At 50.5% G+C, this 22,763-nt stretch overlaps 1 protein-coding gene across 4 annotated transcripts; it reads right to left on the bottom strand.

Annotated features, from left to right (window-relative positions):
• Positions 1-2,301: 2,301 nt before the first annotated feature.
• On the bottom strand, positions 2,302-22,754 carry rangrf (RAN guanine nucleotide release factor). 4 transcript variants are annotated; one of them, XR_013495757.1, is made up of 7 exons: positions 22,544-22,754; positions 17,316-17,454; positions 11,925-12,041; positions 9,043-9,205; positions 8,169-8,263; positions 4,129-5,106; positions 2,302-4,076 (listed from the first exon to the last, which is right to left on the bottom strand). XR_013495757.1 is itself a non-coding variant. In XM_078200822.1 (6 exons), exons 2-6 carry the CDS (start codon positions 17,396-17,398, stop codon positions 4,968-4,970), a joined length of 597 nt encoding a protein of 198 aa, XP_078056948.1. In that variant the 5' UTR covers positions 17,399-17,454; positions 22,544-22,754; the 3' UTR covers positions 2,305-4,967. The 4 variants fall into 4 exon arrangements, 1 of the variants encoding a protein (XP_078056948.1); XR_013495755.1 differs by having other exon boundaries at positions 2,305-4,444; positions 4,497-5,106; XR_013495756.1 differs by having other exon boundaries at positions 2,306-4,202; positions 4,463-5,106.
• Between the last annotated feature and the right edge of the window lie 9 nt (positions 22,755-22,763).

The following is a 22,763-nucleotide window of genomic DNA, read 5'->3' as shown; positions in this document are numbered from 1 at the left end:
GAACCCAACTCTCCACTCACCTGATGAAGGAGCAGCGCTCCGAAAGCTCGTGATTCCAAATAAACCTGTTGGGACTTTAACCTGGGTGTTGAGAGACTTCTTACTGTGCATTGTATCTGTGAAGAGAACTACAGTTGAAACAACTAAGGGTGGAACATATTGTAAAGAGAAAAGTCAAATTTTATGGCACTTTCTGTAAATTTTCAAGTTGAAATGTTTTAGAAACACAGACAAACTACAGCACAAAACAGGCCCTTCGGCCCCACAAGTTGTGCCGAATATATCCCTACCTTCTAGGCCTACCTATAACCCTCCATCCTATTAAGTCCCATGTACTCATCCAGGAGTCTCTTAAAAGACCCTATTGAGTTTGCCTCCACCACCACTGACGGCAGCCGATTCCACTCGCCCACCACCCTCTGTGTGAAAAACTTCCCCCTAACATTTCCCCTGTACCTACCCCCCAGCACCTTAAACCTGTGTCCTCTCGTAGCAGACATTTCCACCCTGGGAAAAAGCCTCTGAGAGTCCACCCGATCTATGCCTCTCAACATCTTATATACCTCTATTAGGTCTCCTCTCATCCTACGTCTCTCCAAGGAGAAAAGACCAAGCTCCCTCAGCCTATCCTCATAAGGCATGCCACTCAATCCAGGCAACATCCTTGTAAATCGCCTCTGCACCCTTTCAATCTTTTCCACATCCTTCCTGTAATGAGGCGGCCAGAACTGAGCACAGTACTCCAAGTGGGGTCTGACGCGGGTCTTATATAGCTGCATCATTATCCCCGGACTCCTAAACTCAATCCCTCGATTGATAAAGGCCAGCACACCATACGCCTTCTTAACCACCTCCTCCACCTGCGGGGCCGATTGTAGAGTCCCATGGACCCGGAGCCCAAGGTCCTTCTGATCCTCTACAGTACTAAGAGTCTTTCCCTTTATATTGTACTCCTTCATCCCATTTGACCTGCCAAAGTGGACCACGACGCATTTATCTGGGTTGAAGTCCATCTGCCACTTCTCCGCCCAGTCTTGCATCCTATCCATGTCATTTTGTGATGTACTTTCACAAGTTTTATGAATGAAATGTATTTTTGGGAAAATAATTAGGGATGAGTTTATTTTATTAGTGTCACGAGTAAGGCTTACATTAACACCACAATGAAGTTACTGTGAAAATCCCCCATGTCGTCACACTCCGGCGCTTGTTCGGGTAACACTGAGGGAGAATTTAGCACGGCCAATCCACCTAACCAGCACATCTTTTCGGACTGTGGGAGGAAACCGGAGCACCCGGAGGAAACCCACGCAGACACGGGGAGGAGAACGTGCAGACTCCGCACAGACAGTGACCCAAGCCGGGAATCGAACCCGGGTCCCTGGCGCTGTGAGGCAGCAGTGCTAACCACTAGGCCACTGTGCTAGCCTTATCCTCGACACCCACATCAAATTCATAGAATCCCTACAGTGCAAGAGGAGGCCATTCGGCCCATCGAGTCTGCACCGACCACAATCCTACCCAGGCCCTCTTCCCGTAACCCCATATATTTACTCTAGTTAGTCCTCCTGATACTAAGGGGCAATTTAGCACAGCTAATCCACCTAACGCACACATCTTTGGAGTGTGGGAGGAAACCGGAGCACCCGGAGGAAACCCACGCAGACACGGGGAGAATGTGCAGACTCCACACAGACAGTGACCCAAGGCCGGGAATCGAACCCGGGTCCCTGGCGCTGTGAGGCAGCAGTGCTAACCGCTGTGCCACCGTGCCGTTTGGATTCTCAGGTCAGATACAAAGATGTGACACTTTCTTCCTCCATTCTATAGGGAGACGGTGTGCAAGTTAACAAGTGGCCCAGTGTCCGGCGCCCTGCATCAGAATTCGAGCCTGCCTTTACATAGAGCCTGTCACATCCTCGGGATGTCCAAATCAGTTACTTCTGAGACGCAGCCGTTGTGGCTGCAGAGACGAGCGGTCGTCCGCGTGCTGTACGTCCGTACAGACAAGGCACACCAACCTCTGCACGGTAAGGTCCCACAGCAACGGATGAACTCCTCGGGTGGTTTGGGGAGGGTGGTTAAGAGGGGCAAGATGGCGAGGGGGAAGCTGTTCTTCTGGATGATGGCAAACAGGCACCACGGGGCCCAGAATTTCACATTTTATAGAAATCATAGAATCCCTACAGTGCAGAAAGAGGCCATTCGGCCCATCGAGTCTGCACCGACCACAATCCCACCCAGGCCCTACCCCCACATATTTACCCGCTAATCCCTCTAATCTACGCATCTCAGGACTCTAAGGGGCAATTTTTTTTTTTAAACCAGGCCAATCTACCTAACCCGCACATCTTTGGACTGTGGGAGGAAACCGGAGCACCCGAAGGAAACCCACGCAGACACGGGGAGAATGTGCAAACTGCACACAGACAGTGACCCGAGCCGGGAATCGAACCCGGGACCCTGGAGCTGTGAAGCAGCAGTGGCTAACCCGCTGTGCTACCGTGCCACCCCTTTAACTGCAAGACAGCATTTCCCTCCCTCAAGATGACACTCCCAGTGTTGACCTAAATTAGGATCTATTTCTGAGGCTGTATAAGGTTCTGGTCAGACCCCCATTTGGAGTATTGTGAGCAGTTTTGGGCCCCGTATCTAAGGAAGGATGTGCTGGCCTTGGAAAGGGTCCAGAGGAGGTTCACAAGAATGATCCCTGGAAATGAAGAGCTTGTCGTATGAGGAACAGTTGAGGACTCTGGGTCTGTACTCGTTGGAGTTTAGAAGGATAAGAGGGGATCTTATTGAAACTTATAGGATACTGCGAGGCCTGGATAGAGTGGGGAAGATGTTTCCATTAATATTAGAGACTAGGATCCAAGGGCACAGCCTCAGAGTAAAGGGACGACCCTTTAGAACCGAGATGAGGAGGAATTTCTTCAGCCAGAGGGTGGTGAATCTGTGGAACTCTTTACCACAGAGGATGCCGGGTCATTGAGTGTATTTAAGACAGAGATGGATAGGTTCTTGATTGGTAAGGGGGGGGTCAAAGGTTACGGGGAAAAGGCGGGAGAATGGAGTTGAGAAACTTATCAGCCATGATTGATTGGCGGAGCAGGTACGATGGGCCGAATGGCCTGATTCTGCTCCTATATCCTACGGGTTTAAGCCTCTGGAGTGGCGACTTTTATTCCCGACTCTCAGCACAAGAGTGCGCCACCCATTGAGCCGTACTTAAGCAAGCAAGGAGGAAGAGAAGTATTCGAGAAGAACAGGAGGAGTTCGAAGATCGACAACTCGTGCGATGAAGGCGGGCTGATATCAAATGCTGACTTCTACCAATGGGCCGGATGGGAAAAGGATCTGAACTTTTTAAGAAGCGAGCTTCTTTTTAAAAAACAGATTGAAGTGCTTTTTAATCTTCATCAAGACAGCCAACAAGCTACGTTACCACACACATTCCACACACCAACCCTGTGGAGAAGAGGTGGCAAAACTGAGAGGACTCCCCAATTCAATCCCTAAATAATACAAACACGGCTCCAAAGAACTAACTCTTTGGAGGTCAGTGACGAGCAGTCTCTGGGAGACGCGACCAGGCCAGATTCCAGGCTGACCCTCCCAAGGTCACGTCTGCTCTTTGAGGCGATCTCTCCCAGCCACCACTTCCCAGTTCAAAGCGCCCCGCCCCGCCCTCCTGGGTCAACATTTCACCCAATGCCGCACAGGGGCACCCCAGTACGTCGTCGTTTGGGGGAGCCCTGCTACGTGAAGATTGGCCTGTTCCTCAAAACAAAAAAAAAAGCACATTGTAAGTCGCACTGGGACGCCCCATACGAGAGTCCTTCCGATGCAAACGTCTCCCCGACAATCAGCTCACAGGAGATCTGCCCGTGATTGGGCGTTGAAGGCCACACAAGCGTCACGACGGAATTCTAGGTCTGTCCAGTGGCTTATCATCGAATCGCTGCAGTGCGGAGATCATTCGGCCCATCGAGTCTGCACCGACAGAGAGTATCTGTCCCACAAATTCACCTTATCCCCTTAAACCTACACATTTAGCCAATCCATGGCCAATCCACCTAACCTGCACATCTTTGCACACTAAGGGGCAATTTAGCACGGCCAGTCCACCTAACCTGCACATCTTTGGACACTAAGGAACAATTTAGCATGGCCAATCCCCCTAACCTACACATCTTTGGACACTAAGGGGCAATTTAGCATGGCCAATCCACCTAACCTACACATCTTTGGACACTAAGGGGCAATTTAGCATGGCCAATCCACCTAACCTACACATCTTTAGACACTAAGGGGCAATTTAGCACAGCCAATCCACCTAACCTGCACATCTTTGGACACTAAGGAACAATTTAGCATGGCCAATCCACCTAACCTACACATCTTTGGACACTAAGGGCAATTTAGCATGGCCAATCCACCTAACCTACACATCTTTAGACACTAAGGGACAATTTAGCATGGCCAATCCACCTAACCTGCACATCTTTGGACACTAAGGGGCAATTTAGCATCCATCCAACCTGCACTTCTTTGGAGTGTGGGAGGAAACTGGAGCACCCGGAGGAAACTCACACAGACACGGGGTCCCTGGTGCTGTGAGATAACAGTGCAAACCACCGTGCCATCTTGGGATGTGGGGCGAAGGCTGGGTATTTTGGACTTCAATCACAGGTATGCCCAGATCTCACTGAATGGCGGCGGAACAGGTTTGAAGGGCTGAATGGCCTCCTCCTGTTCCCAGGTAGGTCTGTAGGTTCAGGCCCCATCGAAAGCCGATGTCGATAAAGGAAATCTGCCTTCCCCGATTGGACAGAGCCTCCCTCAAGTCTCAAAGTAGCGTCACCGTCTCGATCTTGGCCCTCGCTGGGCAGGACGGGGCCCAAGGGGGAAGACCGCGTCTCCTCACCATCTCCAAGGCATGCCGTTCGGCCGCGGGCGCTGGGCTTTCAGGAGAAGATGGATGGGTCCAGGAGCCGGAAGGACTGCACGGTGGCTCGGAACTGCTCCAAGGTCCAGTGCGGAGGGCTGCAGGAGGACGTCCCCCCTGCCTGGGTGGAGGGGTTTCCTGTACTGCTGCTGAAAGGGCTGGTGGTAAGATAGATAGAGAGAGAGAGAGACACGGTTAGGTAAACCAACCATCCCAAGCCCAGCCTCAACCCTTATCCCCAACAGCTTTGACGCATCTAATTAGTTTGAGTGTAGAACCAGTGACGCCACACTCTAGGTTATTAGAAAGATCCCACAAGTCCACAATCTCACGCCAACTGAATGGCCAGTTCACCTGCTTTTTGGGCCAATGCACCTAACCTGCACATCTATGGACACTAAGGGGCAATTTAGCATGGCCAATCCACCTAACCTGCACATCTATGGACACTAAGGGGCAATTTAGCATGGCCAATCCACCTAACCTGCACATCTTTGGACACTAAGGGGCAATTTAGCATGGCCAATCCACCTAACCTGCACATCTTTGGACACTAAGGGGCAATTTAGCATGGCCAATCCACCTAACCTGCACATCTTTGGACACTAAGGGTAATTTAGCATGGCCAATCCACCTAACCTGCACATCTTTGGACACTAAGGGGCAATTTAGCATGGCCAATCCACCTAACCTACACATCTTTGGACACTAAGGGGCAATTTAGCATGGCCAATTCCACCTAACCCGCATATCTTTGGACTGTGGGAGGAAACCAGAGCACCCGGAGGAAACCCACGCAGACATGGAGGGAACGTACAAGGGGAAGATTGTTTGGGGGGGGGCGGTGGCGGAGGGAGGGGTGGAGGGTAACTGGGGAGTTCACTCATGGCAGACTGGTACAGAAGGTGAAGTCGCATGGGATCAGAGGTCAACTGGCAAGATGGATACAGAACTGGCTCAGTCATAGAGAGAAGTCTCACAACACCAGGTTAAAGTCCAACAGGTTTATTTGGCAGCAAATACCATAAGCTTTCGGAGCGCTGCTCCTTCGTCAGATGGAGTGGATATCTGCTCTCAAACAGGGCACAGAGACACAAAATCAAGTTACAGAATACTAATTAGAATGCGAATCTCTACAGCCAGCCAGGTCTTAAAGGTACAGACAATGTGGGTGGACTCCAAGGCGGCCTTCACGACACACGACAGCGCAGAGTCGCTGAGCAGAAACTGATAGCCAAGTTCCGCACACATGAGGACGGCCTAAACCGGGATGTTGGATTTATGTCACACTATCAGTAACCCCCACAGCTTGCCTCCTGGGCTTGTAGAATCTCACTGGCTGTTCTGTCTGGAGACAATACACATCTCTTTAACCTGTGTTGAATGCTCCCTCCACCCACATTGTCTGTACCTTTAAGACCTGGCTGGCTGTAGAGATTCGCATTCTAATTAGTATTCTGTAACTTGATTTCTGTGTCTGTGCACTGTTTGAGAGCAGATATCCACTCCATCTGACGAAGGAGCAGCGCTCCGAAAGCTTATGGTATTTGCTACCAAATAAACCTGTTGGACTTTAACCTGGTGTTGTGAGACTTCTTACTGTGCTTACCCCAGTCCAACGCCGGCATCTCCACATCATGTCAGTAATAGAGGACAGAGGGTAGCAGTGGAAGGGTGTGTCTCTGAATGGAGGGCTGTGACAAGTGGCGTTCCTCAGGGATCAGTGCTGGGAGCTTTGCTGTTTGTAATATATATAAATGATTTGGAGGAAAATGTAACTGGATTGATTAGTAAGTTTGCAGATGTCACAAAGGTTGGTGGATTTGCGGATAGCGATGAGGACCATCAGAGGATACAGCAGGATATAGATCAGTTGGAGACTTGGGCAGAGAGCTGGCAGATGGAGTTTAATCCGGACAAATGTGAGGTAATGCATTTTGGAAGGTCTAATACAGATAGGAAATATACAGTAAATGGCAGAACCCTTAAGAGTATTGATAGGCAGAGGGATCTGGGTGTACAGGTATACCGGTCACTGAAAGTGGCAATGCAGGTGGAGAAGGTAGTCAAGAAGGCATACGGCATGCTTGCCTTCATCGGCCGGGGCATTGAGTTTAAAAATTGGCAAGTCATGTTGCAGCTTTATAGAACCTTAGTTAGGCCGCACTTGGAATATAGTGTTCAATTCTGGTCGCCACACTACCAGAAGGATGTGGAGGCTTTGGAGAGGGTACAGAAAAGATTTACCAGGATGTTGCCTGGTATGGAGGGCATTAGCTATGAGGAGAGGTTGGAGAAACTTGGTTTTGTTCTCACTGGAACGACGGAGGTTGAGGGGCGACCTGATAGAAGTCTACAAGATTATGAGTGGCATTGACAGAGTGGACAGTCAGAAGCTTTTTCCCCAGGGTGGAAGAGTCAATTACTAGGGGGCACAGGTTTAAGGTGCGAGGGGCAAGGTTTAAAGGAGATGTACGAGGCAGATTTTATACACAGAGAGTGGTGGGTGCCTAGAACTCGCTGCCGGGGGAGGTAGTGGAAGCAGATACGATAGTGAGTTTTAAGGGGTGTCTTGACAAATACATGAATAGGATGGGAATAGAGGGATACGGTACCCGGAAGGGGAGGGGGTTTTAGTTCAGTCGGGGCAGCATGGTCGGCGCGGGCTTGGAGGGCCGAAGGGCCTGTTCCTGTGCTGTAATTTTCTCTGTTCTTCGAGATCTGACCCTTTTCCTCTTCAAAGAAAAGTGACGCCCACATCGCAACAATTCAAAATGAACAGCTGGATATATTCATTGCAGCTCTTTGCCCAATAGAAAAGATTCTGCAACAGTAAACTGTCCGCATCACACCTTCATAGAATCCCTAGAGTGCAGAAAGAGGCCATTCAGCCCATCGAGTCTGCATCGACCACGCTGCAATCCCGTGCAGTGTAGGTACACCCACCCGCGCTGTTAGGGAGGGAGTTCCAGGATTTATGACCCAGCCACACAGTGAAGGAGCGACCGATATATTTCCAAGTCGGGTACGGTGAGCGCCTCGGAGGAGAACCTGCACCATTGTGTCTGCTGCCCTCTTCCTTTGAGAGGGTAGAGGTGTCGGGGTTAGACGGTGCTGTCAAAGGGGCCTTGGCACGCCCAGATGGGTGTTAGCTACCTTCCCAGCCCTTCTCCTCCTCCTCCGCGAGGGTTATAGAGTAACCAGTTAGAGATAAAGGTACCTGATTACTGCCGGGTCGTTGAATGTGATGAGAATGTCAGTGGAATATTGCGGCAGCCGGAACAACACAAGGTGGATCGTCACGGTGTTTCTGGCCTGTAACAAGGAGAAAACTCCAATAAGATGAAGCAAATTGAATCATAGAATGCTGGACGAACTCAGCAGGTCTGGCTGCATCAGTGGCTGAGGCGGATTGGCCATGCCAAATTGCCCCTTAGTGTCCAAAGATGTGTAGGTTAGGTGGATTGGCCATGCTAAATTGCCCCTTAGTGTCCAAAGATGTGCGGGTTAGGTGGATTGGCCATGCTAAATTGTCCCTTAGTGTCCAAAGATGTGCAGGTTAGGTGGATTGGCCATGCTAAATTGCCCCTTAGTGTCCAAAGATGTGCTGGTTAGGTGGATTGGCTATGCTAAATTGCCCCTGAGTGTCCAAAGATGTGCAGGTTAGATGGATTGGCCATGCTAAATTGCCCCTTAGTGTCCAAAGATGTGCAGGTTAGATGGATTGGCCATGCTAAATTGCCCCTTAGTGTCCAAAGATGTGTCGGTTAGGTGGATTGGCCATGCTAAATTGCCCCTTAGTGTCCAAAGATATGCAGGTTGGGTGGATTGGCCATGCTAAATTGCCCCTTAGTATCCAAAGATGTGCAGGTTAGGTGGATTGGCCATGCTAAATTGCCCCTTAGTGTCCAAAGATGTGCAGGTTGGGTGGATTGGCCATGATAAATTGTCCCTTAGTGTCCAAAGATGGGCGGGTTAGGTGGATTGGCCATGCTAAATTGCCCCTTAGTGTACAGAGATGTGCAGGTTAGGGTGGATTGGCCGTGCTAAATGCGTGGGGCGATGACTCTACGATCAGTCCTTCTGCTACTGACCTGCTCGTTGAATTTGGCCACCTTCTGCGTCCCAGAGAGGAACCAGGCGCTGCTGGGATCTTGCAGTGCAATCTGGTCATTGCCGACAGGCTCCACACTGAGAACCGCAGTGCCCTCCGCCCCTGTCGCATCGTTACTGCTGGTGATATCATCAAAGTGGTACCTGGCGACAGAAAGGACCACTGATTCCGCATCAGCAACTCGCATCGACATCGAGTCACACAGAGCTGGAAAGGCCCTTCGGCCCATCGAGTCAGCACTGACAATATCTACCACTCAAATCGCACTAATCCCATTTTCCTGCGCTTGTCCCCTATCCTTGAATGTTCAGATATTTCAAGTGCTCATCCAGATATTTTTTTAAGGTTGTGAGGTTTCCGGTCTCCGCTCCCTTCCCAGGCAGCGCATTCCAGATTCCCACCCCCCCTCTGAGTGAAACAATGTTTCCTCAAATCCCCTCTGAATCTCCTGCCCCTCGCCCTAAAACTCTGCCCCCCTCGTGACTGACCCGTCACCCCCAGGGGAACGGCTGCTCCCTGCTCACCCTGTCCACTCCCCTCACAATCTTATACACCTCAATCATGTCCCCCCTCAGCCTCCTCTGCTCCAGAGAAAACAACCCAAGCCTATCCAGTCTCTCCTGATAGCTCCAATGCTCCGTCCCAGGCAGCATCCTGGTGAATCTCCTCTGTGCCCCCTCCAGTGCAATCCTTCCGACAGTGAGGTGACCAGAACTGCGCCCAGTGCTCCAGCTGTGGCCTCACCAACGCTCTGTACAGCTCCAACATCACCTCCTCACTCTTATACTCTATACCATGACTGACTGAGCAAGTGTCCCATCTGCCTTCTCCACTATCCTATCCACCTGCTCTGTCGCCCTCAGGGATCTGGGAATAAGTACCCCAAGATCCCTCTGTTCCTCTGAGCTTCCTGCCATTCATTCAATACTCCCTCATCTTGTTACTTCTTCCAAAGTGCATCACCTCGCACTTGTCAGGGTTAAATACCGTCTGACCAACCCGTCTACATCTTCCTGTAGCCTACGACCTTCGTCTCCATTACCCCTCGCGATGGATGGGTAAGCATTGTGTGCACGACCTCCGGGAAGATATGCTTCAATGGGACAGGGTGTAAAGGTCACACTATCGGAATTCGGTAAGGACCTTTCTCTGCACAAGTAGCTCTTCCCGAGAGTTCACGTCCCTCGTTGCAGCGATATTAAAGTCTGCTGTAATCCTGCATCCAATCGGGGTCTCATCGAGGCTTCTTTCGGCCACTCTCAACGCCTCTACTTGCTCAGAAGACCAAGAAAATTTGGCGTGTCAGCTACGACTCTCACCAACTTTTACAGATGCTCCATAGAAAGCATTCTTTCTGGTTGTATCACAGCTTGGTCTGGGCTCCTGCTCAAGACCGCAAGGAACTACAAAAGGTTGTGAACTAAGCCCAGTCCATCACGCAAACCAGCCTCCCATCCATTGACTCTGTCTACACTTCCCGCTGCCTCGGGGAAAAGCAGCCAGCGTAATCAAGGACCCCACACACCCCGGACATTCTCTCTTCCGCCTTCTTCCGTCGGGAAAAAGATACAAAAGTCTGAGGTCACGTACCGACCAACTCAACATTTTCTCTACACCCCAGCTATGATGTAAGACCACGGTGACACAGTGGTTAGCACTGCTTCCCCACAGCTCCAGGGACCCGGGTTCGATTCCTGGCTCGGGTCACTGTCTGTGTGGAATTTGCACGTTTTCTCCCGTGTCTGCGTGGGTTTCCTCCGGTTCCCTCCCACAGTCCAAAGATGTGTGGGTTAGGGTGGAATTGGCCGTGCTACATTCTCCTTTAGTGTCCTGGGATGCGTAGGCGAGAAGGATTAGTGGGGCAAATATGTGGGGTTAAGGGGATAGGGCGTGGGTGGGATTCTTGTTGCTGCAGGCTCGATGGGCCAAATGGCCTCCTTCTGTACGTCGGGATTCTATGATTCTGCACTCTCTCCTTCCCTTCTCTATGAACTGTATGCTTTGTGCGCAAGAAACAATACTTTTCACTGTATCCCAATACATGTGACAATATTAAATCAAATCAAATGTTGTGAGGCAGCAGTGCTAACCACTCTGCCTCCCCGTTCGGGTGCAAGGGTTCAGTGAGCAGGAGGTAACTGCTGTGAATCTCACAGTGTCTCAGATGCTGCCAACTCTCTCCGATTTTTACCGATGCACCATAGAAACATTCTTTCTGGTTGTATCACAGCTTGGTCTGGGCTCCTGCTCTGCCCAAGACCGCAAGGAAACTGCAAAAAGGTCGTGAATGTAGCCCAATCCATCACGCAAACAAGCCTCCCATCCATTGACTCCGTCTACACTTCCCGCTGCCTCGGGGAAAAGCAGCCAGCATAAGTCAAGGACCCCACGCACCACGAACATTCTCTCTTCCACCTTCTTCCGTCGGGAAAAAGATACAAAAGTCTGAGGCCACGTACCGACCGACTCAAGAACAGCTTCTTCCCTGCTGCCGTCAGACTTTTGAATGGACCCACCTTGCATTAAGTTGATCTTTCTCTACACCCTAGCTATGACTGTAACACTACATTCTGCACCCTCTCCTTTCCTTCTCTATGAACGGTATGCTTTGTCTGTATAGCACGCAAGAAACAATACTTTTCACTGTATCCCAATACATGTGACAATAATAAATCAAATCCTTCTCCCCTATGTACTCTATGAACGGTATGCTTTGTCTGTATAGCGCGCAAGAAACAATACTTTTCACCGTATCCCAATACATGTGACAATAATAAATCAAATCAATTCGGGCCAAACTCTGACGGCCCTCCCTAAGTTATAGATCCCAACAGAATTTTGCCCACAGCATCCTGCACTGACCTGGCTGCCTCCTGGTCTGGTACCTGGAACTGGTGTTCCAGCAACTCAATGATTATGCTCTGGTCTGTCCCGCTGTGAATAAACACTTCCTGGTTATCCGGGATTTCACGGATATCACTGGAGAGGAACAGGGAATCAAAAGAAATGATGATTGGCAACACACCGTCTTTTAGACACTGATTTCCTTATTTACCGCTGTGTGCACCTTTATGTATCTGAGTCACGTTTCCGTGGAGGGTTTTTTTAAAAAAACCAGTCTGTTCCAACACCGGTGTCGCTTTGTCTGTAACTGGCAGCCCTGTGTTGTGACTGCAGCAGCATAATTGCTCCTAACATAGATAAGCTGCAGAGCTGGGCTGAGAGGTGGCAAATGGAGTTTAATGCGGAAAAGTGTGAGGTGATTCACTTTGGAAGGAGTAACAGGATTACAGAGTACTGGGCGAATGGTAAGATACTTGGTAGTGTGGATGAGCAGAGGGATCTGGGTGTCCATGTGCATAGATCCCTGAAAGTTGGCACCCAGGTTGATAGGGTTGTTAAGAAGGCGTACGGTGTGTTAGCTTTTATTGGTAATGGGATTGAGTTTCGGAGCCAGGAGGTCATGCTGCAACTGTACAAAACTCTGGTGCGGCCGCATTTGGAGTATTGCGTCCAGTTCTGGTCGCCGCATGATAGGAAAGATGTGGAAGTGTTGGAAAGGGTGCAGAGGAGATTTACCAGGATGTTGCCTGGTATGGTGGGAAAATCGTATGAGGAAAGGCTGAGGGACTTGAGGTTGTTTTCGTTAGAGAGGAGAAGGTTAAGAGGTGACTTAATAGAGGCATACAAGATGATCAGAGGATTAGATAGGGTGGATAGTGAGAGCCTTTTTCCTCAGATGGTGATGGCTAGCACGAGGGGACATAGCTTTAAATTGAGGGGTGAGAGATATAGGACAGATGTTAGAGGTAGGTTCTTTACTCAGAGAGTAGTAAGGGCGTGGAATGCCCTGCCTGCAGCAGTAGTGGACTCGTCAACATTAAGAGCATTCAAATGGTTATTGGATAAACATATGGATGATATTGGAATAGTGTAGGTTAGAGGGGCTTTAGATTGGTTTCACTGGTCGGCGCAACATCGAGGGCCGAAGGGCCTGTACTGCGCTGTAATGTTCTAGGTTCTAATCGCTAGAAGGTTTGTTTTAATCTGGACTAATGCTGCTCTGTTAGTGATTTCCTGGGGAGGGGGAGGGGGGGGGGGGGGGGGGGGAGGAGCTGGGGGCGGTGGGGGGAGCGGAGGGGTGGGGGGGGGGGGGGAAGGTTTGCAGAGGAGGACTTGATGAGGTTGACTGAGAGAAATATCAGGTGTCTGGGCAGGATCTGGGCTCACAGAGAAATGGAGCTCAGTCTGCTGCTAGGGACCTTTAGAGAGAAGTCACTTTCTCCATGTCTCTCTACTGCTGCCTCACAGCGCCAGGGATCCGGGTTCGATTCCCGACTTGGGTCACTGTCTGTGCGGAGTCTGCACGTTCTCCCCGTGTCTGCGTGGGTTTCCTCCGGTTTCCTCCCACACTCCTGAAAGACGTGCTGGTTAGGGTGCATTGGGCCGTGCTAAATTCTCCCTCAGTGTTACCCCAACAGGCGCCGGAGTGTGGCGATTTCAACAGCAACTTCATTGCAGTGTTAATGGTTGAATCAGTAGATTCTTAATTCCAGATTATTTTTTTTTTTTTAAATTGAATTCAAATTCCACCACTTGTGACACTGGTAAATAATTTTTGAAAAAAGGATGCGAGGGAGGGTGAGGTGGAGAGTGTTGGTGGGGGAGGAATTGGGGGCAGGGGGATGTCTTTTCAGTGAATGGGGATGGGAGAAGGGTTTCCGAGGTCTTTGGGAGTGGGGGGGTTGCAGGGAACATTAGCTGAGTTTCTGGATTATTAGTTTAGTGATAATACCACTTGGCCCTTTGCCTCCCTCCTGGGAACGATAGACCATAAATGCAGTCCTAGCCGTGACGCTGAATCCCCTGAATGAATATCCCTTTTCGGAACCAGATCAGAAACTCCCAAGGTATTTTATGAAGTTAACCGAGACCCTTGGGATTCGCGTTTTGATTTTAGCACGAGGGTGATCACAAGGTGTTTCACTCCAGGTATGATTCAAGTGACCCACTAGGGAGCTTTTAGCAAACAAAGTTTATTCAAAAGCACAGTTAGAAGATAACAAAAATAATTAGTGGCACAGTGGTTAGCGCTGCTGCTTCACAGTGCCAGAGACAGGGTTCAAATCCCGCCATGGCAGATGGAATTAACACTGCAATGAAGTTACTGTGAAATTCCCCTCGTCGCCACAGTCCGGTGCCTGTTCAGGTCAATACACCCAACCAGCACGTAAGCCTTGTTTGTGACTAATAAATAAACTTTAACTTTTTAGCATAACTTTTGCCAATTAAAATACTTCAACATGACAAAGTACAATTCTTAACAGCTAGCTATCTCTGTTGTTCCAATCCCCCATAGACATAAATCCCTTCTCTAGAACCAGTTAGCACCAAAATCAGATATGCTCATGTGGATGCTAGTTTTTCAGCCTTTTAACACCTCTGGACAGAGATCCAGACAGACACCTGCCTTCTGACTCTCAGACAGCCACCTTCAGAGGAAGAACCACCCCCAACTCAGCAGAATCTCCGTGAGGGAACCATGGTTCACGGAAGAGGTGGAATGTCTTGTGAAAAGGAAGAGGGAAGCTTATGTAGGGATGAGGAAACAAGGTTCAGATGGCTCGGTTGAGGGTTACAAGTTAGCAAGGAACGAGCTGAAAAAGGGGCTTAGGAGAGCTAGGAGGGGACATGAGAAGTCCTTGGCGGGTCGGATCAAGGAAAACCCCAAGGCTTTTTACTCTTATGTGAGGAATAAAAGAATGACCAGGGTGAGGTTAGGGCCGGTCAAGGACAGTAGTGGGAACTTGTGTATGGAGTCGGTAGAGATAGGTGAGGTGATGAATGAACACTTTTCTTCAGTGTTCACCAAGGAGAGGGGCCATGTTTTTGAGGAAGACAAGGTGTTACAGGCTAATAGGCTGGAGGAAATAGATGTTCGGAGGGAGGATGTCCTGGCAGTTTTGAATAAACTGAAGGTCGATAAGTCCCCTGGGCCTGATGAAATATATCCTAGGATTCTTTGGGAGGCAAGGGATGAGATTGCAGAACCTTTGGCTTTGATCTTTGGGTCCTCACTGTCCACGGGGATGGTGCCAGAGGACTGGAGAATGGCGAATGTTGTTCCTCTGTTTAAGAAAGGGAATAGAAATGACCCTGGTAATTATAGACCGGTTAGTCTTACTTCGGTGGTTGGTAAATTGATGGAAAAGGTCCTTAGGGATGGGATTTACGACCATTTAGAAAGATGCGGATTAATCCGGGATAGTCAGCACGGATTCGTGAAGGGCAAGTCGTGCCTCACAAATTTGATTGAATTTTTTGAGGAGGTAACTAAGTGTGTTGATGGAGGTAGGGCAGTTGATGTCATATACATGGATTTTAGTAAGGCGTTTGATAAGGTCCCCCATGGTCGGCTTATGATGAAAGTGAGGAGGTGTGGGATAGAGGGAAAGTTGGCCGATTGGATAGGTAACTGGCTGTCTGATCGAAGACAGAGGGTGGTGGTGGATGGAAAATTTTCGGACTGGAGGCAGGTTGCTAGCGGTGTGCCACAGGGATCAGTGCTTGGTCCTCTGCTCTTTGTGATTTTTATTAATGACTTAGAGGAGGGGGCTGAAGGGTGGATCAGTAAATTTGCTGATGACACCAAGATTGGTGGAGTAGTGGATGAGGTGGAGGGCTGTTGTAGGCTGCAAAGAGACATAGATAGGATGCAAAGCTGGGCTGAAAAATGGCAAATGGAGTTTAACCCTGATAAATGTGAGGTGATTGATTTTGGTAGGACTAATTTAAATGTGGATTACAGGGTCAAAGGTAGGGTTCTGAAGACTGTGGAGGAACAGAGAGATCTTGGGGTCCATATCCACAGATCTCTAAAGGTTGCCACTCAAGTGGATAGAGCTGTGAAGAAGGCCTATAGTGTGTTAGCTTTTATTAACAGGGGGTTGGAGTTTAAGAGCCGAGGGGTTATGCTGCAACTGTACAGGACTTTGGTAAGACCACATTTGGAATATTGTGTGCAGTTCTGGTCACCTCACTATAAGAAGGATGTGGAAGCGCTGGAAAGAGTGCAGAGGAGATTTACCAGGATGCTGCCTGGTTTGGAGGGTAGGTCTTATGAGGAAAGGTTGAGGGAGCTAGGGCTGTTCTCTCTGGAGCGGAGGAGGCTGAGGGGAGACTTAATAGAGGTTTATAAAATGATGAAGGGGATAGATAGAGTGAACGTTCAAAGACTATTTCCTCGGGTGGATGGAGCTATTACAAGGGGGCATAACTATAGGGTTCGTGGTGGGAGATACAGGAAGGATATCAGAGGTAGGTTCTTTACACAGAGTGTGTTTGGGGTGTGGAATGGACTGCCTGCAGTGATAGTGGAGTCAGACACTTTAGGAACATTTAAGCGGTTATTGGATAGGCACATGGAGCACACCAGGATGATAGGGAGTGGGATAGCTTGATCTTGGTTTCAGATAAAGCTCGGCACAACATCGTGGGCCGAAGGGCCTGTTCTGTGCTGTACTGTTCTATGTTCTAAAAGGTACTTAATTCCTGGCCGATTCCTGTCTCCAATTCCAGAAAGAGTTTAAAGTTTTTTAGTGTCACAGAGCACCCGGAGGAAACCCACGCAGACACGGGGAGAACGTGCAGACTCCGCACAGACAGTGACCCGAGCCGGGAATCGAACCTGGGTCCCTGGCGCTGTGAGGCAGCAGTGCTAACCACTGTGCCACCGTGCCGCCCCCACCGTCCTGTATTGTCAGGTACGCCCCACCGGTCCCGGCATCAGATAATTATCACTAAGTGATGGACCCAGTGGTATTATCACTGGACTATTAATCCAGAAACTCAGCTAATGTTCTGGGGGACCCGGGTTCGAATCCCGCCACGGCAGGTGGTGGAATCTGAATTCAATTTTTTAAATAAAATCTGGAATTAAGAATCTATTGATGATCATGAAACCATTGTCGGAAAAACCCATCTGGTTCACTAATGTCCTTTAGGGACGGAAATCTGCCGTCCTTACCCGGTCTGGCCTACATGTGACTCCAGAGCCACAGCAATGTGGTTGACTCTCAACTGCCCTCCAAGGGGCAACTAGGGGCGGGCAATAAATGCGGCCAGCCAGGGACGCCCGTGTCCCACAAATGAATTAAAATGAAATATGGCAATGCATGTTCAGCAAGGATGATGGGGGGGATAAAAATATAAAAGGGCAGTAGCAGGGTACATTCTCATTTTAAAACGCCTTACCTGACATCGATCGAATCAGGGGGAATAATCGCCGAGAAGGAACCTCCGAACAACGGGCGAGAGGGGTCACCGTTGGTCGCCATGCCGTGGGAGGAGTGAAAGGTTTCGAATCGAGAGCTTGCTCAGGCGAAACATGAACCTTGGTGAAACGAGAGAGAAAGAGAGATCTTGCTGAATCTTTTCCATCTGGCGGGTATCAGGACAAATGCAAGAACACCAAATTTCAGACTCCAACAACTATTTCTACTGCCGGGGGAAAGAGAGTGCCGGGTGCTGGGCAACTCGAATCTGATTGGCTGAGGCGTTGCCGTGGAGAAAGCGACGGGGCACTATTGGCTCGCAAGGCCCTCTTTGTGCGCAGCTCACTGGCAAGAAACTGCATTCATTGAGAGACGGGGAGTCGTTTTCAACAAACAAAATGGATAGCTATGCAAGCTGTTTGCCTTTTTTGAACTACACAAGAGCCTATAGACCAAGGACAGGTGCAGCACGGGGTTAGATACAGAGTAAAGCTCCCTCTACACTGTCCCCATCAAACACTCCCAGGACAGGTACAGCACGGGGTTCGATACAGAGTAAAGCTCCCTCTACACTGTCCCCATCAAACACTCCCAGGACAGGTACAGCACGGGGTTAGGTACAGAGTAAAGCTCCCTCTACACTGTCCCCATCAAACACTCCCAGGACAGGTACAGCACGGGGTTAGATACAGAGTAAAGCTCCCTCTACACTGTCCCCCATCAAACACTCCCAGGGCAGGTACAGCACGGGGTTAGATACAGAGTAAAGCTCCCTCTACACTGTCCCCATCAAACACTCCCAGGACAGGTACAGCACGGGGTTCGATACAGAGTAAAGCTCCCTCTACACTGTCCCCATCAAACACTCCCAGGACAGGTACAGCACGGGGTTAGGTACAGAGTAAAGCTCCCTCTACACTGTCCCCATCAAACACTCCCAGGACAGGTACAGCACGGGGTTAGATACAGAGTAAAGCTCCCTCTACACTGTCCCCATCAAACACTCCCGGGACAGGTACAGCACGGGGTTAGATACAGAGTAAAGCTCCCTCTCCAATGTCCCCATCAAACACTCCCAGGACAGGTACAGCATGGGGTTTGATACAGAGTAAAGCTCCCTCTCCACTGTCCCCATCAAACACTCCCAGGACAGGTACAGCATGGGGTTAGATACAAAGTAAAGCTCCCTCTACACTGTCCCCCATCAAACACTCCCAGGACAGGTACAGCACGGGGTTAGATACAGAGTAAAGCTCCCTCTACACTGTCCCCCATCAAACACTCCCAGGACAGGTACAGCACGGGGTTCGATACAGAGTAAAGCTCCCTCTACACTGTCCCCCATCAAACACTCCCAGGACAGGGACAGCACGGGGTTAGATACAGAGTAAAGCTCCCTCTACACTGTCCCCCATCAAACACTCCCAGGACAGGTACAGCACGGGGTTCGATACAGAGTAAAGCTCCCTCTACACTGTCCCCATCAAACACTCCCAGGACAGGTACAGCACGGGGTAAGATACAGAGTAAAGCTCCCTCTACACTGTCCCCCATCAAACACTCCCAGGACAGGTACAGCACGGGGTTCGATACAGAGTAAAGCTCCCTCTACACTGTCCCCCATCAAACACTCCCAGGACAGGGACAGCACGGGGTTAGATACAGAGTAAAGCTCCCTCTACACTGTCCCCCATCAAACACTCCCAGGACAGGTACAGCACGGGGTTCGATACAGAGTAAAGCTCCCTCTACACTGTCCCCATCAAACACTCCCAGGACAGGTGCAGCACGGGGTTAGATACAGAGTAAAGCTCCCTCTACACTGTCCCCGATCAAACACTCCCAGGACAGGTACAGCACGGGGTTAGATACAGAGTAAAGCTCCCTCTACACTGTCCCCCATCAAACACTCCCAGGACAGGGTCAGCACGGGGTTAGATACAGAGTAAAGCTCCCTCTACACTGTCCCCCATCAAACACTCCCAGGACAGGTACAGCACGGGGTTCGATACAGAGTAAAGCTCCCTCTACACTGCCCCCCATCAAACACTCCCAGGACAGGTACAGCACGGGGTTAGATACAGAGTAAAGCTCCCTCTGCACTGTCCCCCATCAAACACTCCCAGGACAGGTACAGCACGGGGTTAGATACAGAGTAAAGCTCCCTCTACACTGTCCCCCATCAAACACTCCCAGGACAGGGACAGCACGGGGTTAGATACACAGTAAAGCTCCCTCTACACTGTCCCCATCAAACACTCCCAGGACAGGGACAGCACGGGGTTAGATACAGAGTAAAGCTCCCTCTACACTGTCCCCATCAAACACTCCCAGGACAGGAACAGCACGGGGTTAGATACAGAGTAAAGCTCCCTCTACACTGTCCCCATCAAACACTCCCAGGACAGGTACAGCACGGGGTTAGATACAGAGTAAAGCTCCCTCTACACTGTTCCCCATCAAACACTCCCAGGACAGGTACAGCACGGGGTTAGATACAGAGTAAAGCTCCCTCTACACTGTTCCCCATCAAACACTCCCAGGACAGGTACAGCACGGGGTTAGATACAGAGTAAAGCTCCCTCTACACTGTTCCCCATCAAACACTCCCAGGACAGGTACAGCATGGGGTTAGATACAGAGTAAAGCTCCCTCTACACTGTCCCCATCAAACACTCCCAGGACAGGTACAGCACGGGGTTAGATACAGAGTAAAGCTCCCTCTACACTGTCCCCATCAAACACTCCCAGGACAGGAACAGCACGGGGTTAGATACAGAGTAAAGCTCCCTCTACACTGTCCCCATCAAACACTCCCAGGACAGGTACAGCACGGGGTTAGATACAGAGTAAAGCTCCCTCTACACTGTTCCCCATCAAACACTCCCAGGACAGGTACAGCACGGGGTTAGATACAGAGTAAAGCTCCCTCTACACTGTTCCCCATCAAACACTCCCAGGACAGGTACAGCACGGGGTTAGATACAGAGTAAAGCTCCCTCTACACTGTTCCCCATCAAACACTCCCAGGACAGGTACAGCACGGGGTTAGATACAGAGTAAAGCTCCCTCTACACTGTCCCCATCAAACACTCCCAGGACAGGTGCAGCACGGGGTTAGATACAGAGTAAAGCTCCCTCTACACTGTCCCCGATCAAACACTCCCAGGACAGGTACAGCACGGGGTTAGATACAGAGTAAAGCTCCCTCTACACTGTCCCCCATCAAACACTCCCAGGACAGGGTCAGCACGGGGTTAGATACAGAGTAAAGCTCCCTCTACACTGTCCCCCATCAAACACTCCCAGGACAGGTACAGCACGGGGTTCGATACAGAGTAAAGCTCCCTCTACACTGCCCCCCATCAAACACTCCCAGGACAGGTACAGCACGGGGTTAGATACAGAGTAAAGCTCCCTCTGCACTGTCCCCCATCAAACACTCCCAGGACAGGTACAGCACGGGGTTAGATACAGAGTAAAGCTCCCTCTACACTGTCCCCCATCAAACACTCCCAGGACAGGTACAGCACGGGGTTAGATACACAGTAAAGCTCCCTCTACACTGTCCCCATCAAACACTCCCAGGACAGGGACAGCACGGGGTTAGATACACAGTAAAGCTCCCTCTACACTGTCCCCATCAAACACTCCCAGGACAGGGACAGCACGGGGTTAGATACAGAGTAAAGCTCCCTCTACACTGTCCCCATCAAACACTCCCAGGACAGGAACAGCACGGGGTTAGATACAGAGTAAAGCTCCCTCTACACTGTCCCCATCAAACACTCCCAGGACAGGTACAGCACGGGGTTAGATACAGAGTAAAGCTCCCTCTACACTGTTCCCCATCAAACACTCCCAGGACAGGTACAGCACGGGGTTAGATACAGAGTAAAGCTCCCTCTACACTGTTCCCCATCAAACACTCCCAGGACAGGTACAGCACGGGGTTAGATACAGAGTAAAGCTCCCTCTACACTGTTCCCCATCAAACACTCCCAGGACAGGTACAGCATGGGGTTAGATACAGAGTAAAGCTCCCTCTACACTGTCCCCATCAAACACTCCCAGGACAGGTACAGCACGGGGTTAGATACAGAGTAAAGCTCCCTCTACACTGTCCCCATCAAACACTCCCAGGACAGGAACAGCACGGGGTTAGATACAGAGTAAAGCTCCCTCTACACTGTCCCCATCAAACACTCCCAGGACAGGTACAGCACGGGGTTAGATACAGAGTAAAGCTCCCTCTACACTGTTCCCCATCAAACACTCCCAGGACAGGTACAGCACGGGGTTAGATACAGAGTAAAGCTCCCTCTACACTGTTCCCCATCAAACACTCCCAGGACAGGTACAGCACGGGGTTAGATACAGAGTAAAGCTCCCTCTACACTGTTCCCCATCAAACACTCCCAGGACAGGTACAGCACGGGGTTAGATACAGAGTAAAGCTCCCTCTACACTGTCCCCATCAAACACTCCCAGGACAGGTACAGCACGGGGTTAGATACAGAGTAAAGCTCCCTCTACACTGTCCCCATCAAACACTCCCAGGACAGGTACAGCACGGGGTTAGATACAGAGTAAAGCTCCCTCTACACTGTCCCCCATCAAACACTCCCAGGACAGGTACAGCACGGGGTTAGATACAGAGTAAAGCTCCCTCTACACTGTCCCCCATCAAACACTCCCAGGACAGGTACAGCACGGGGTTAGATACAGAGTAAAGCTCCCTCTACACTGTCCCCCATCAAACACTCCCAGGACAGGTACAGCACGGGGTTAGATACAGAGTAAAGCTCCCTCTGCACTGTCCCCCATCAAACACTCCCAGGACAGGTACAGCACGGGGTTAGATACAGAGTAAAGCTCCCTCTACACTGTCCCCATCAAACACTCCCAGGACAGGTACAGCACGGGGTTAGATACAGAGTAAAGCTCCCTCTACACTGTCCCCATCAAACACTCCCAGGACAGGGACAGTAGATGATGTGTATGTTGTCAAATTCGACACGGTCTTTCCTGGCAGTGTGTCGGGGGGTGTTGCTCTTGCTGTCACTTGACAGTGACTCTCTCTCACTGGGGGGTGCACTGGCAGTGACTCGCTCTGTCTCACTGGGGGGTCCACTGGCCCAGTGCAGATGCCAACCTCCCGCCCTGGTCAAATGGCGCCTGCTGCGGCCTCCCGGAATCTCTACCCACCGGGTTGGCAACAATGTTAACCAATGGCTGTTTCCATGGCTGGGCCTGAGGGAGAGGAGCGGCGGGGTGATGTCGCCCAGTGGGCCTGTGGCGAGGGGACCGCGAAGGAAGCGCTCCAGGGCGGCAGGAAAGCGCAGCGTCCCCGCCGTTTGCACCGCATCACCGGCCGGTCCTCCCGCCACAGCGCCGAACTGAGCAGCTTCCGGAAATAGCCGAGCGG

This window comes from Mustelus asterias, chromosome 31 (assembly GCF_964213995.1).
Source record: "Mustelus asterias chromosome 31, sMusAst1.hap1.1, whole genome shotgun sequence".
Taxonomy (NCBI): Eukaryota; Metazoa; Chordata; class Chondrichthyes; order Carcharhiniformes; family Triakidae; genus Mustelus; species Mustelus asterias.
Note: the sequence above shows the minus strand (reverse complement) of the source record. Positions and strands in the feature narration are given on the sequence as shown.

What these genes read in the sequence shown, in the direction of transcription:
- rangrf (XM_078200822.1), bottom strand. Translation starts at nt 17,398, where the DNA reads ATGGCGACCAACGGTGACCCCTCTCGCCCGTTGTTCGGAGGTTCCTTC. An exon ending in CCTGATTCGATCGATGTCAG is followed by an intron (nt 12,042 to 17,315) that starts GTAAGGCGTTTT and finishes GTTCCTCTCCAG; the next exon opens with TGATATCCGTGAAATCCCGG. An exon ending in AACGACCCGGCAGTAATCAG is followed by an intron (nt 5,107 to 8,168) that starts GTACCTTTATCT and finishes TCTTACCACCAG; the next exon opens with CCCTTTCAGCAGCAGTACAG.